General features: G+C 37.3%; 1 protein-coding gene across 1 annotated transcript in view; it reads right to left on the bottom strand.

Annotated features, from left to right (window-relative positions):
• Lrrc39 (leucine rich repeat containing 39) overlaps positions 1–10,679 on the bottom strand; it is a 33,365-nt gene extending 22,686 nt beyond the window's left edge. The window contains exons 1-2 of the mRNA XM_003479173.4: positions 10,525–10,679; positions 3,406–3,598 (exon numbers count right to left, since the gene is read on the bottom strand). Of these exons, the coding sequence (XP_003479221.1) occupies positions 3,406–3,518 (113 nt within the window). The 5' untranslated portion in view covers positions 3,519–3,598; positions 10,525–10,679. The remainder of the gene's footprint in view (positions 1–3,405; positions 3,599–10,524) is intronic.
• Positions 10,680–16,280: the final 5,601 nt, after the last annotated feature.

Consider the following 16,280-nt stretch of genomic DNA (forward strand, 5'->3'; position numbering starts at 1 on the left):
ATTTTCTTCCCTAAGTGTTTTGATCTTCATAGACATTGGGAAGTAGAAGGAAAATGTTTAAACAGGAAGAGGAACAAGGAAGGAATGATGGGAAGCAAGAGAAGGAAAAAGAAAAAAAGAGAATAGAAGGGAAAAAATGGAAATAAAGCCTTTGTAAAGGGGAAAGGAAAGATGGGTTGAAGGGAGGGGAGGAGAATAGGGAAAAAAGAAGCGAGATATACTATGTACAGACATAAGCTCCCTAAGATGAACCTGATCATTATGTGTATCAATAGTGTACCAATAAAATTAATTTTAAAAATTAATAAATGTCTTGGTCTCTAATTTTTTCCTCAAAGGTTGCCAGAAGAACTGCACAATTTTTAACCTCTTAATAATCTTAATAATTATCTGGTAGTGGCTTTTGAAAGTTAATTTTTAAAAATTATATTTTATAAAGTCTCCTCTCTTGATCACAGTATAGTCATGAAGCCAAAAATCAAGAGACCAATGATGAATACTCATTACTCTTCACTGAGAGAAATCAAAGCTGCTGAAATTGAAGCCTTAGTTGGCTTCAAAGAGTACCTCTTTTAACTACAACTTTGATCACTCTGAGTCTCTCCTTGTCTAGGCCTGACCCTGCGCTTCTCTTTTTGTCTCCAAAGAATCCAGTTTGAGCAAGAATACTACTTAGTTTAGTGAAAATCCCATTCCTTTGATATCTGAACACCCTTGTTCAGCAATAATCTTAACAAATCATTTTAGCCAGAAACCTTTTACCATCTTTAGCAAGTATGTGGGTAATTTTTTCTTTAACATTATAGATACATTTAATAGGGGAAATTCAGGGGTTTAGAACAAAGATATGATTCTTGGTCACTGTTTAAAAATGAAAAAGTATATTTAAGATTCAAAATAGCCATAACTGTAATAAACTTAATAAGTTTCCTAAGAGTAGCTTTACAAGATAAAGAAAAAACAAGTAAAAGGACCAATCTAGGGAAACATAAAACACAAAGTGAATCTAATGCTTACTGAGTCAGATCAGGGTATAAATACCAGTTCAACATTTATTAGCAACATAAGCTTTGACAAGTTACTTAGGCTGATCCCTCAGATTCTCCTCCTTTAAAAAGGAAGAAATTAATAGTATCCATGTGTCACAGAAACTTCTCCTCACTCATTGGTATTTGTTACTCCTCCTCTTCCTCAATAATAGATCTAAATTAACTGGGCAAAAGAATTAGCTCTCTTCTCTTGCGGCTAGAAATGAACTACGTGAAGCTCTGGTTAATGCAATGTTAGCAGAAGTAGTATGTGCACCTCCTGAAAGTGCAGGAAACAAATATAATGGCTATAGTTTATCTGTTTGTTTAGGGCCACCAGGGAACTTTAGGATAGAAAATTATGTACACGTGTACAATCAAGCAGCAGGATGAAAGCCTGAGTGTCTGACTCAGGGGGTCTGACTCACCTCCTGAGTCAGACACTCAGGCTGATGATATTGTAGACTCACATCATCTGTAGAAAACTGAACCTGTCAGCCACTGTTACCTTGTTCTGCTTCTCTCACAATGCAGTCTAATCCTCAGCATGACACTACTTCAGCGAGGTGAGAAGATCAAGTAAGGCAGCACAAACAGACCACTTAGCAGAGTCCCTAGTAAACAGCAGGTACAGGGAAAGTGACTGCCACCCCTACCAGTCAGTCACCTTAGCATTATTACCATCTTCATTGGTTTTGCATGAGAAGAATGGTTTCTCCCCATTCAGATCTTTTGTTTTTATTGTCACTGTCTTGGGTACTTTTCTCTCTCATTGAGACAAAATATCTAATGTCCAACATTAGGGAAGGAAAGGTTTATTTCTTACAGGTTGGAGATTTTGGTCCATACTCAGTCAGCTCCAAGCAGCAGGGTGGCATGGCAGGGCCACAGTTCATGGACACTGCGAACAGCAATGTGAACAGCAAAAGAGAGAGCTACACCTCCTTCCCTATACCATTACACAGTACGCTGGCTCAACCCCTGTAGCACTCACACCATCAGTCTGAGCACCAGACAACGATCCTATCACGCACGCCAGACTCAGCCGCATCCATGATTTCATGAGACTCAGGGGCCATCTAACATAAAGCATAGCAGTCATTTAGCAGATTCAAATCACGGCTTATTAATAGTATCTCTCACTTACTATTTACTGGAAGAACACCAGACATTTTTCAAATGTTTACCGTTCTCCCAAGTGATTCAGGGGTAAATCCTGAGTGCTTAACCAATGATACAATCTTATTCCTCTAAGAGGTAATTGGACTAGGTATGTAAAATTATCCAGTTCTGGCTAATGAGTAAAGTAAAGGTTCACTGGGGGACTCTGAGAAAGATGTTCTCACTTTCAAAGGAGACATAGAAAAAATAATTTTCATTCCTTGAAAACATAAGGATGCTTGGTGGTTTTGGTTGTGCTGCTTGGATGTGTATCAGATACCTAGAGACCTTGAGGAATGCTTCACTGAGGACCAAGCTGACACTCTGACACTGGCAGTGGAAGGTGAAAAAGAAGCTGACTCTCTAAAGACGCCCAGACTTCACACTATCTTTTTATTACTGCCTTATTTTCTTGTTGCTTAAACCATTTGTACATGAATTTCCTGTACTTGCTAACTGATACCGGCAAATGACTGTTGCTAATTTACAGTGCAAATGAGACCTGATGAATGAAAACTATAGGAAACCATGTGGGATCTATGGGGAAATGTGCTATTTTTACAAGACTAGTAGAATTCATTGCATACAAACAATCAGGAAATAGTTACTACCAAGGAGACAAACAGCTGGGCATGGTGGTGCTGTTAGAATTCTGGGAGGCTAAGGCAGGAAAATCACAGGTTTAGTGACTGACTATATCAAAATAAAAAATAAAAGAGGACTGAGGATTAAGCTCAGCTCAACAACTCTGGGTTCAAGCCTCATTGCTGGGGGAAAAAAATCAAAAAGTCAGAGGAAATAAGCTTAAAGATAGCTCCAACCAAGGAATCAGGTAATCCACACAGGTCCTCCTACCTCAGAGTTATTCAAAGAGATATGAATCTAAACACTGGCTTCTGCTGCCAGCTCTTAGAAGCTATAATGCTGAGGACACAACACTTAAAATTAGACTAAGTGATAGAAACTTAATGAATGTCTAACAGAGTTCTATTATTTTCACATGCACACATTTGTAGTGAGTTTTTGTGACTCTTATAGCTAGCTACATTCAATTTGAGTTGGGTATTTTTAATACTATTTTGAGTTAATAAAGAATTATGAGTTAGCAAACAAAAATATGTCAAATTCAATAATGAGACCCTTACAATATGATTTTTTATGATGATAAGATTATGAATTCTCATTAATTCAAAATAATAAATCTATTATGGCATACTTCTGTTGAAACTGCTTCTCTCGCTTCAGGTCTTCATTCAGTTTCTTTATTCTTTTTTCCCAAACTTCCTTTACAGCATTGACAGCACCAGTACAAACCACATTTTCTGTCATGGTTTCTCCACATTGTCATAGCATCATCACCTTCATTAGGTTCTAAATAGCTGAGTCACAGATGCCATTCCAGAAAGGACCTAATTGTATCAGAGGGGAAAAAAAACAGTGTTCACTGGACACTGTAAGAATCATAATGTGAACATTATGGCCCCAAAACTATTCTAGATACTTTTTTACAAAAAGAGAGAATCTCACTGTGTTGTCCAGCAAGTCTTGAACTCCAAGTTTCAAGTGGTCTTTCCATCTCAGCCTCCCCAGTGCTGGAAGCACAGCAATAGGCCACCACGTCCAGATGGTAACTTCTTTAAAAGATACCACCTTCAGCAGTGTGGTGGGATATGCTTGTAGACCCAGAACTCCGGAGGCTGAGGCAGGAGGTTCACAAATTTGAGCCCAAAACTAGCAATTTAGAAGATCCTGTCTTGAAATTAAAAAAATAAAAAAAAGACTGGAAACTGGGAAAGTAGCTCTGTGTGAAGGCTCTGGGTTTCAATTTCCAGTACTGCTCCTCACACACACACACACACACAAAAAACATTTTTAGCAGTATTTAAACAAATCAATTGCTAGGAATAAACAGACTTTAGAAGCTCTCTACATGGAAAACTAAAAAATAAGGTGAAATTAAGATATAAAATAATGAATAATTATATATATGATATTCATTAATTGGAAGATTCAAACTGTAAAACCATCACTTATCCCCATGCTGAAATACAATCAGACTCAACAAAAACCTCATTTGCAGACAGAGAGGTCAACTTGATAATTGGTATCCAGTATTTAAAGACAATTCCAAAGATACAAAGATACACTTGCTGAAGAATGCTAGAGTGGGAGGATTTATTCTATTGGGCTCTCTTTTAAAGCTATACTAATAGATAGTGTTTCATTGGTGCAATAGACAAACGGATCAGTTGTAACTGAAAAAGAAACTCAGAAATAGACCAAAGAATACATGGGCACTGTAAGACACTAAAATAATTTTTAAAAGAAATTATGCTTAGATAGTTGAATATGTATCGTTGTAGCTTGGCATAACTGACACCATCTTGAGCCCTGCATTTAACTAGTGCCCTGTACTTCACCCAGGAAAATGGAAAATTACTCAGAGTGTAAGTCCCATGAGAAACGCAGAATGAGCTGTACCCACTGGAGAAAAATTAACCTGCTCAACAAAAGAAGGAGGATACAAGTGTCAACCAAAAATTAATGTAAGATTCTAGCTAAATTGTGTCTAACAGGATGCCTTTTTGTCATTGTCTCTCTTAAAAACTCTGTAACTTTCCAGTTAGGTGCCACTTGTTTGGACCCTAAAACGGGGGCAAGGTGGGTATACAAGTGGTCCTGAACTCAGCTCATTAAATTCCAAATTTATTAATTTGGCTGCTTGGATTCCTGTACTGTTGTTCACAACCCATCTCATATATATGTAGCCAAAATTAATATTAGATGGATTCTAGATTACAAGTGAAAGTAGAAAAAAAAGTAAAACTTTGGGAAACACTCAAAGACTTGCCATGTCCTTTTTTCCCCAAGGGCCCATGTGTGCTAGACAAGTGTTCTCATACTGAGCTACACCCCCAGCCCTGGACACTTTATTATTATTATTATTATTATTTGCCAGAACTTGGTATTGAATCCAAGTTACACACTGAGCTACCACCCCAGATTTTTAATTTTTTATTTTGAGACACGGTCTCGCTGTGACATGAAGCCTGGGCTCAAACTTGTTATGCTCCTACCTCAGCCTAGCAGAAATCTGGGATTTTAGCCATGAGTCATCATGCCTAGCTCCAGGAGCACTTTTTTTTCTTATCTAAAAAAGTTTTTTTGACACATATTAAAATGTAATACAAGGGACTAGTTTGATAAGTGGGACTGAATTAAGAACTTTATTGCCATATATCATTTAGAGAATAAATGTCATGTAATAGAAGAAGATATTGGCAATACGTGAAACCACAAATTACTCCTTAAAAAAATCAACAGTAAAAGTCACTATTTTTTGTTTTTTTGCTTTTTGTTTGTTAATAAGATTCATTTTATGGTCCAGGCTGGCTTGAACTAACCATGTAGCGCAGGCTGCCTTTTAACTTGCATTAATCCTCCTGCCTCAGCTTCTCAAGTGGTTACATGTGTGCACCACCATGCTCAGCAAAGGACACTTTACAAAAGATGCCATGGCTGTGTGTGTATAACTCAGTGATAGAGCAAACGCTTAGTAACCACAAGGCCTGCACCAAAAAAAAAAAAGACAAACAATTTAAAAAATATGAAATCCAAGTGGAAAAAAAACAGAAATTGTACTCAACTTTATGAATATATAGATCAAAACTATAACGTACTATCAGTATTCATGTGTCAAAGTAGCTGAACTGTAAAAATTGACTACACCAAATATTGGTGAAAATTTGAGTTACAGAAATTCTCACACTCTGCCGGTGCGTTGGTGGAGCTATAAATTACCGTACTATTTTAGAATAAAATTCGTATCAGTCTGATATTGGAGATATAAAAAGCTTACATCCAGCAGCTCTGCTCATTGGTATAATCCACAAGGAAAATGTGTATCTCACTAGGAAAAACATAACCAAGAATGTTCCCAGAAATGTCTTTCAAAATAATTTTTTAAAATGAGAAGATATAAAAAGATATCTTTCTGGAATTTTACATTCCATTAATTTCCTCACATAATTCTTCACTCAAGATCAAGATGTAAGGTCAGCTCATTGGTCAGGCCATTATATCCGTAAGGCTCATTTTCTGAACTCGGCACTGCTGCTATGTGCCTTGGCAAATCCCTCCCCTCCCCTCCCCTCCCCTCCTCTCTCCTCCCCTCACTTCCCTTCCCTCTTTCTTTCCTTTTTTTTTTTTTTCTTATTATACCGATTAATGGGTTTCATTCTGGCAGATGTTTACAAACCACGCATTGTATTTGATAGTTTTCACTCTCCCATCACTCCTTCCCCCTCTTCCCCTCTTGCTATCCCCCCACACCCACACCCACACACATATTGCCTATCTTTTAGCTCTAATAGAGCAAAGAAGATGGTGGAGGATTAATTAATTAATTTACAGAGCCTGAGTCAGGATGTCTGGATCCTGACACAGGAGAGCTAAGGGCCATCGATCCTCTAGAAAGGAGTTGATGGCAGCTTTTCTGAGGTGTGACCATTTTATGGTCAATAAGCAAATTAAACTACTTCATTTTTAACTTAGGTGTTTTTTTTTTTTTAAAGCCAGTCAAATTTAGCAGTGGGGGGGGGTGGAACTTAGGTGTTTTTATAAAGGCTTTGATCTGAAAATTCATTGTTTCCCATGTTTGTTAGTTGAAGATGTATTGAAATGGAAAAAATGTCAGCCCCAAGCATGTTCTTTTTTTTTTTTTTTTTTGTCTTTTTCGTTTTTATCGGTACCAGGGATCGAACTCACGACTGCCTGCTTTCAATGCAGGTGCTTACCAAGCATGTTCTTTTTATAAAAATCCCTTATTCATATGTGTTCCTATTTAGGCATCTGAAAGGGAAAGAACCATTTTAGTGGCTGTTTTCTAAACTCTGCTTGTTAAAACCCAGGCCCATTTTACACCACAGTGTTTTAAAGCTGGGCCGTGGCGCTGTGTGCCTGTAGTCTGTTCACTGAGGCCCAAGAGTTGAAGGTTGTCTGTGCAGTAACCACAGCCTGATTCTTCAAAGACTGAAAGATTGAAGGGAAGGGAGGGGAATGAAAAAAGAAGAATTAAAATACACTGTGTACAGGTACAAATTCCTTATGAAGAGTATGATTATTATGTATGTCAAAAGTGTACCAATAAAATTAATTTTTTTTTGTCTTTTTCGTTTTTATCGGTACCAGGGATCGAACTCACGACCGCCTGCTTGCAAGGGAGGCACTTATGCCGCTGAGCTAAATCCCCAGCCCCTTAAAATTAATTTTTTTAAAAAAAGTTTTGGGCTGGGAATTTAGCTCAGCGGCATAAGCACCTGCCTTCCTTGCAAGCAGGCGGTCTTGAGTTCGATCCCCGGTACCGATAAAAAGGAAAAAGAAAAAAAAAAAAAAAAAACCTGATGTGCTAATTAAATTAATAAATTTTAAAAAAAGTTTTACAAGGGCCAAAGACTTAGCTCAGTGGCATAAGCACCTGCCTGACAAGCGTGAAGTAGTGAGTTTTATCCACGATACCAAAACCAAAAAGTTTTATAGGGAAAAAATGAGAATGATGCTGAAAATAGAGATACTGCTTTATTGAGGTTTAAGAGAATTTCGTTATCATCTCTCATAGTGAAGCTCAACAGATAATGGGGAAGTTAATGAGAAATACCATACAACTAATTTTGAAAAAGAAGAAAAGAAATGTGGAAACAACCACTAAAAATTGTTTTTTTCAGTTCCAGGGTTTGAGTTCAAGGGTGCTAGATCTCCAGTCCATTTTATGTTCCATTTTGTTATTTTGCTTGTCTTTCATATCAGGAATAAACTGAGGACCTCGCACTCGCCAAGCAGGTACTGTGCCACTGAGGTATATCCCTGGTCTTCATATTTTATTTTGAACCAGGGTTTCTCTAAGCTGTTAAGTTTCCCGGGTGGGGCTTGAACATGATCTTCCTGTTTCAGCCTCCCAGAGTGAAGGGAGTATAGTCCTGTGCTTCTATGCCTGGCCAAAGATGGTGGTTTCAACCAAAATGACTAAAATGGTTACTTCTAGGGAGCAGGATTAGTGACAGAGAGAAATGGGGTACAGAATATTGCTTTTTATTATTAATCTTTTCTAAATTGTTGGCATTTTAAAACTAAAATTATTCAGTTTTTATGCAAGGGAGTGAAGGAAAATTGTTTCACAGACAGAAGTCAGAATTTATGTAATTTTCAGCAGCCAAAAAATTATTAGGACATGGTTCCTATTTCTAAGCTATGATTTTTCTCAGGAACAGATTGTGAGCTCTTTCTTCAATCAACAAACCATGGGGGAATGAAATCAAAACTGCAATGATATTCTACCTCACCCCAATCCAAATGACTATCAAAAACAATGAAAGTTATTAAGGATGTGGGGGAAACCCTTCCACATCACTGTTCGAAAAGTAAACTAGTATAATCACAATGGGAATCAGTATGGAAGTTCCTCAAAAACTAAAAACAGAGCTACCATTTGATCTAGCTATGTCACTCATTATATATACTTGAAGGAATTACAATCAGCAGGATACCTGCACACCCATGTTAATTGTGGCTCAATTCTCAATTCACAATAGCCAAGACGTGGGGCCAGCTCAGGTGCCCAATGACAGATGAATAGATAAAGACAGTGTAGCGTGTATTCACAGAGGAGTGCTACTGAGTCATAGGAAGCATGAAAATCTGTCATTTGCAGAACAATGGATGGACCTGGAGGCCATGACGCCGAGTGAAATAAGCCAGCCTGAGAAAGACAAGTGTCATGTGTTCTCCTCAATATGTGGAATCTAAACAAGATGACAAGAAAGTGGAAGGAAGACTGTTAGATAAGAAACAAAGAGTAAGGGCAGAAGGGACGGGGTGGAAGAGGGGGTAACAGGGGTACTAAGCACAGTCAAAATGTTCTGCGCGTCAAAACCACCCCAAAAGTAAGACTAGGGGGAAGTAGAACAAGGGAGTGATAGGAAAGAAATGGTTCAAGCACATTGTGTGCATGTACAAGTCTGCCAAAATGAAATTCATTAGTCCGTATCAACAATATACACCAATAACAATTTGGGTGATTTAATTAGACTTTCTGATAAAAGAGTGCTTCATTTTGTTTTTAAAACAAAGCACACCTAGCCAGGCATGGTGGCTCACGCCTGTAATCCCAGCACTTGGAAGGCTGAGGTAGGAGGATCGTTGCTAGTTTGAGACCAGCCTGGGCTACAAAGTGAGCTCAAGGCCAGCCTGAACTGCATAGCAAGAGCTCGTCTCAGAAAGACAAAACAAAAAAACAAACAAACAAAAAAACAAAAAAAGCACACCTTTGTGGTGCAGAATGATTTTCTGAAAAACATTGTGTGTGTGTGTGTGTGTGTGTGTGTGTGTGTGTGTGCACCAGGGATGAAGTACGGTGCAAAGGCCCTCAATTCAATCAGGAAAACATAGCATCCCTGGTAGCCTGATGTTCGTCAGTTCTAAAAATGTTCAGAACATGGTTCATTCTTTATGAGAACAGTAAGAAGACATCCTACGGGACTGGGGATTTAGCTCAGAGCATTAGCACCTGCCTCGCAAGCGTGTGGTTGTGAGTTCGATCCCTGGTACTGATTTAAAAAAAAAAATGTAAGAAGATATCCTTAACTAGTTTCACTATCAATAATTCTGTCTCACTGGGATTGCTCTTTCTACATCAAAAAATGTATATTATAAAAAAAATAGAAAGGGAAAAAGGAAACCTTGGGATACATATGCTGGTAACCCAACGATCTGAGCATATTATCTGTAATTCATTGTCACATATTTTTGCAATATTTAAGTATTGCAAAGTATTAAGTAATAATATCAAAATTTTAAAATGTTTAAAAAATCTCAGCATCTGTATGTGTATGTTTATTAGAATATATATATATATTCATACATATATATGTACAATGTATATATGTACATATACATTGAACTATTTGGTCATTTGTTAATTAATTTCTTTATGTGCTATTAAATTATGGTCATCATTTCTCATATATCAACAAATTTTCCTTGCAAAGCAAACAAGACACTAGCACTGTGGTCTCTGCCTTGACTGTTATTCTACTGGGCCGAGATTGCATAGAGAAATACAGAACATGGCATAACCTGAATGGAAGAGTCAGATTCCCATAGCCAAAAGAAAGCAAAAGAAATACAACTTGAGAAATGATGCTCCTGCTTATAGAGAAATCCATCTTCCAGCAGAACACAGTTACATGTGCAACTATGACCATTACAGGCATAGTAAAGTCATCCTCAGCAATCTAGTTACAGGTGAAGAAGAGAGTGGAAATGTTCAAAAACTACTTACCATTGTTGGTTGATGCTGAAACCATCATGCTCAAAGTTAATGATTATCAACTAAAAATGGATAGCAGACTGATTTTTTCCCACTAGTCTAGTTCCAAATGATTAAAACCCACAGTCAGGCAGTAACTAAGCAAAATGTCACGCCAGCCGGGTGCTAATTTTAGTTTGTGGACATAGCTGAAAATAGCAAGAATCACGTGGGATTTCTGTGCAAAGGATCAACTGATACCCTGAGAGCATTCTGTAATCTGCAGAGTGCTGTTCTACAGACACTCGAAACTGTCAGGCCGATTTCTAAGCTCCTAAAGATAATTTATATCAAAAGTCTTTCTACTTTACAAACTTGATGCAGCTTAAGTATTTCATAAATTTAATGAATATATTTCAAACAGAGAAACTTGGAAATAATATTATATCTAGTAAATGATAGATCTGTAAATATTTTAACAACATGAATGCTTCAGAAAATAGAAAACAAAACAAGAGAAGAAAGAACATTCAGCTAAGCATGGGTAACAGAGGAGATCCAAACTTCAGCTGCAGTTAGGTTTCAATTAGGTAGGAGAGGAGGAGTATGGGACATTGTACCAGCGGCCTTGCACATGCTAAGTACACCGTCTACCTGAACAACACCCCTGGGCTTCAGATTTCTTTTTTTCTTTTTTTTTTTAAGGAGAAAAAGAAAAAAAAAAAGAAAAAGGGTACAAGTAATATAAAATTTAAAAAATAAACAGTAAGAAATCACTAGTTAATAGATTACATATTCTCCTCTTAGAAATAGTTGTTCAAGTTACAAAATTGAAGCATATAAAGTGGACTGTCAAACAGTGAGAGTGCAAACAGTTTTGTTCAATGATCCAAAAAATCTCAGTAATATGGTTATCTATCTTATACACTTAAACATATGTGCAGTTACATCCTTTAGAGCACTTTCTTTTCTTTTCTTTTGTACAATGACAGTTACACATTTTGGGTTTTATTACTCCCACAGTTCTTATTACTTTTTTTGAAGAGAGTAAAACCAAATGCGACATATCAGAACAGAGTCAGTCAAACCAAAAGGATGGACATAATAGATAATGTAAAAACAAAATATAAGGTGATCAACAATGGTTACCATATTGCCTCTTGCTATTTTAAGAAGAATTTCCAGTTATAATTAAATTGAACAAAACAGTAAAGAATAAAACCAAAGCATTGGAGACATTACAGGATTTTAAAAGAAAATAATAGTCAACCAGAATGGGCGTCATAATGATTCTTATTGTCTTCACAGTTATGCCTATACTTTCGAATTTGGTACTATCAAGCAAAGCAGAATAGAGGAAAATCAGTCAAAACAAGATTGTGAGGGCAATACAGGGTTTCAAATCAAGTTAATAGGAAATCAAAGTAGGTTACTATAATGTATCCTGCTATTTTTTATTTATTTTTCCCTTAATTAAAAAAATAAAAATAAAAAAGTAAATAATTTTAAAAAAGGGGGATTGAGATAAAAGAGGGCATAACAACAGAACAGCGCAGGTCAAAACATAACCATTTAAGCAAAATAGTGTTTCACCACAAGATATCCTGACATAAAAATAGTTACCATAGTGTCTCTTTCCTTGAAATCTTTGAGTATAACTTCTTATACTGTAGCACCAAACATATCAAGACACTATAAAACCATTCAAGAGAATGACATTATTACAGGGTATTTAGAACCAATTAACAGAAAATGAACAATGGTTTCTATATAAACTCCTTGTCTATAAAAGTTTTTGCTTATATTATCATATATAATAAAATCCAATAAGATACAACCTTTTAAGACCGATGGAGACAGAAGAATACAAGTTTGATGGGACTTCAAAACAAGATGATACTAAATTAGCACTAGCTGATGATGTCTTGTTTTCTCCAAAATAGCTGTTCCTACCTTCTGATCTTCTCTGCCTCATTTCTGTTGAGCTCTTTTTCTGTCCTTTGTTGTCAGTTTGTCTTCTTCATTTTGTTTTCTGCTCCATTCATTGTGGCCTCTCTGCCACTATTTCTGGAATCTTGGTACTTTCTTTTTTTAGACTATCCTGCAGTATTCTCTGTAGAGTTGAATTGGTGGTTGCAAATTCCCCTAGTTTCTCTTTATCCTGGAAGCACCTTATTTTTCCATCAATTTCTAGGGACAGTTGTGCAGGATATATCAATCTTGGCTGGAGGCTATTATCTTTCAAAGCTTGAATTATTTCCCCCCACACTCTTCATGATTTGATGGTTTGTGCCGAGAAGTCTGCTGTAATTCTGATGGGTGTTCCCTTGTAAGTGATCTGTTTCTTGTCTCTGATGGCTTTTAATATTCTGTTCTTATATTGGATTTCTGGAATTTTGATTATTATATGCCTGGGTATACTCTGTTTGGGTTTTAGGTGGCTGGGGTCCTGTATGCCTCATACATCTGAGTATCTTTACCATTTGCTAAATTAGGGAAATTCTCCTGGATTATTTCTGTGAATAGCTTTTGTAGTCCATTTGTTTGTGTCCCCACTTCTTCTCTTATGTTCTTAATTCTTAAGATATAGATTCTCTTATCATCTTCTAGTTTTTGTATTGTTGCTGTTTGGTTTTTTTTGTTATTTTTAAGAAGTTTTTCATTTCATGCTCCCATATTACAAATCTGCCCTCCAGTTCAGATAATCTGTCCTTAGTTTCTTTAAGCTGTTATGCCAGCTTTCAATAGAGTTTTTAGTTTCCTGATAATCTCTTTGAACCTGCTTCACGTATTCTATGTTTTCTCTATTTTCTCCATCAAACAATTCTCCCCTTTTTTTCTGTTCTTCCTTTCCACCATGTGTTTTTTCTTGGGCGGTGCTTAGCATTTCTCTACCTATTCTGCTTATGTCTTGCTTCAGGTCATTAATAACTTCATTCCTGAACTCGTCTATGAGGCTCTGGAGATAGCACTTTATGTCTATTGGTGCCTTGTCTGCTATTGCATGTTTCTCAGGATTGGGGGCTGAGGACCCTTTCTTGTTGCTCCCTCTTCCCATATTCTTTGTTCCTTATATATGCAAGCGTATATAGGAGGCCCAGCTTCCTTCCCTGTGGGCCACAGTCTGTTTGAATTGTGCTGGCTAGGTGTTCCCGCCCACCACAGTGCACCAGGGAGACACAGACCTGGGCAGTGTATGCTGGGCCTGCCCCTCCAGGTCAATCTACTGAAGGCTTCACCGCTAGGGTGCACCTCCAGGCGCTGGGACTGGGTTGGGCTAGCCTACTGGGTCTCAGCCAGCGGCGTCTCGCAGGCCAGGCACTCCCCACCAATCCCGCTTGAGAGGGGGATATGTGACTGAAGTCACTGCAGCATCTCATTCCGGGAAGTCTGCCCAGTCCAAATATGTCCTCCGCTGAAGCCTCCTACTCTATGGAAGGGTCCCCGATCCACTCACTCACTGCAGGTTGATGCAGGGCACCCGGCCAGTCCCGCTTCCAACTCCATTCACCGCTTTCCACTCTCAGAGCTTTTGCACCTCTCTCCCCACTGTAATGACCGGGACGCAGCAGTGGCTGCAGGAAATTCAAATCACAGTTTCCAGTGGCGTGGGGTCTGGCTTCCGTGCTGAGACCTTATCTGTTCCTGCTGTATCACTGGCAGTGCATTTCCTGTTGGTTTCTCTTAATTTAGTTCATTCCTGGGTCAGCAAAGAATATTTCCCCTTGCCTAGGACTTCCTGCCCAGTACCATTCCTGGATTTCATGTGCAGTTTTTCAGAAAGCCTGCAAAGCTGCTGCTATCTATCTGCCATGTTCTTCCGGACTCCTGGACTTCAAATTTCATTACCTCTCAACTTCCGTCTCTCAGCTTTCATAGATGGGACTTAATTACATGGTTTGTTGTTGTTGTCATTGTTGTTTGTATTTTTTTTTTTTTTTTTGGTACCAGAAATTCAACTCAGGACCTTATGCTTGCCAGGTAGGCACTGTACCACTGTGCTAAATCCTTAGCCCAATTGCATGTTATTAAACAGTATGTATTTATAATTTTATCTGTAATATATACACATTTTATCTGTAATACATTAACAAGGAAAAAAGCCAGAAGATAGTGAATCACTCTTTCTTTTGACATTGTATTTTTAATGTGCTTTACCCTTTGTGTCACTGGCCCTATCGCTTCTAGATTTGGTCATAAGTGTCACACAATTACACTGGGTCAGGCTGTGGATTCTGATGAAATACAAATCTCTGGAGCTTCAGAATGCAAACCCGGGCACAAGAAGATGGTTAGCATGCAATGACAAAAGGCCCAGATAAGATCATTTGTGCAGTGTCAGAAAGTGAGTGACCTTCTCTGTGTGAAGGGTGAAGCCACTTCAGATGAGCTATGCCACCTCCCCTTCACTGCAAAATTGCTGTGCAAAATTGCTTAAGTTTGTCTCACTTTGAGAAGAAAACCTTTTCAGGGCCAGCTAATAGTTTCCTGCTCATTCTGGATACTAATTTTCTATCAAACACATGACCCCATTTTTCTCCCATTCTATGGATTGCTGTTTTACTCATTAATAATATTTTTTGATCTATTTTTTCTTTTGTTGCTAGTGTCTTTGGGGTCATGTCCTACAAATCCACTGTCATAAATCTATTGACCTTTGTTTTCCTCCTAAGAGTTTTACAGTGTCAGGGTATTGATCCGCTTTGACTTAGTTTTTACGTATGATGTTAGGCAAAGGTCTTAGTCCATTCAGGCTGCTATAGTAAAGTACCTTAGACTAGATTATTTGTCTCTTTTCAGTCTTCCAACCCTTTCTGCCACAAATCCCTGGTAACCACCATTCTATTTGCAACTACTAGGAGCTCAGCATTTTAAGATTCCATATAAGAGAAATAGTATGGCATTTTTTTCTCTGTATTTCTTATTTTACTTCCTGTTCCATACACATTTTCATAAAGGACACGATTTTCTCGCTTTTTAAGACTAAATAGTATTCTACTTTGTTTCCATGTTCCATTTTCTTTATCCATTCACTCATTAGTGACACTTAAGTGATTCTGTACATGGACTGTTGTGAATATTGTAGCAATGAACATAAGGTACAGATATTTCTTTGATAGTTTCATTTTCTTTAGCTACATAACCAGTAATAGGATTGCAATCCTGGGTCACATGGTATTTTTTTAATTTTTAAGGAGCTTTTGTATTTTTATATGGATGTATTAATGTACATTTCTAATAACAAGTATACAACTTCCTTTTTTTCCGTATTCCTCCAACACTTCTTTCATCTTCTTGAAATATTGACACATAATAATTGTACATGTTTATGGTGTTTGTTTGATAGTTTGATACATGAGTGCAAAATGTAATGATCAAATCAGAGTGATTATCATTTATAACTGTTTGATACAGCCATTCTAATAAATGTGAGGTGATATCTCATAATTTCAATTAGATTCCTCTGATGTCTAGTGATTTTTAGCATTTTTTTCATGTAGTTATTGGCTATTTGCTTGTCTTTTTTTCAGAAGGAATGTCTATTCAGAGTAAAGGTATTCATTTTTTAAAAATTTTATTTAAAGAGAAAAAAGCAAAACAGGAAAAAGGGTAGAAATAATGCAGAATTAAAAAAAAATAAACAGTAAGAAATCACTAGTTGATAAATTACATATTGTCATCTTAGAAATAGTTGTTCAAGTTACAAAATTAAAGCGTACAAAGTGGACATTCAAACAGTGAGACTGCGAACAGTTCTGTTCAATGATCCAACAAAAACTTAATAATAT

The sequence above is a fragment of the Cavia porcellus genome, unplaced genomic scaffold, assembly GCF_034190915.1.
Source record: "Cavia porcellus strain 051 isolate PalLab524CR breed Dunkin Hartley unplaced genomic scaffold, mCavPor4.1 scaffold_1, whole genome shotgun sequence".
NCBI classification, from domain to species: domain Eukaryota; kingdom Metazoa; phylum Chordata; class Mammalia; order Rodentia; family Caviidae; genus Cavia; species Cavia porcellus.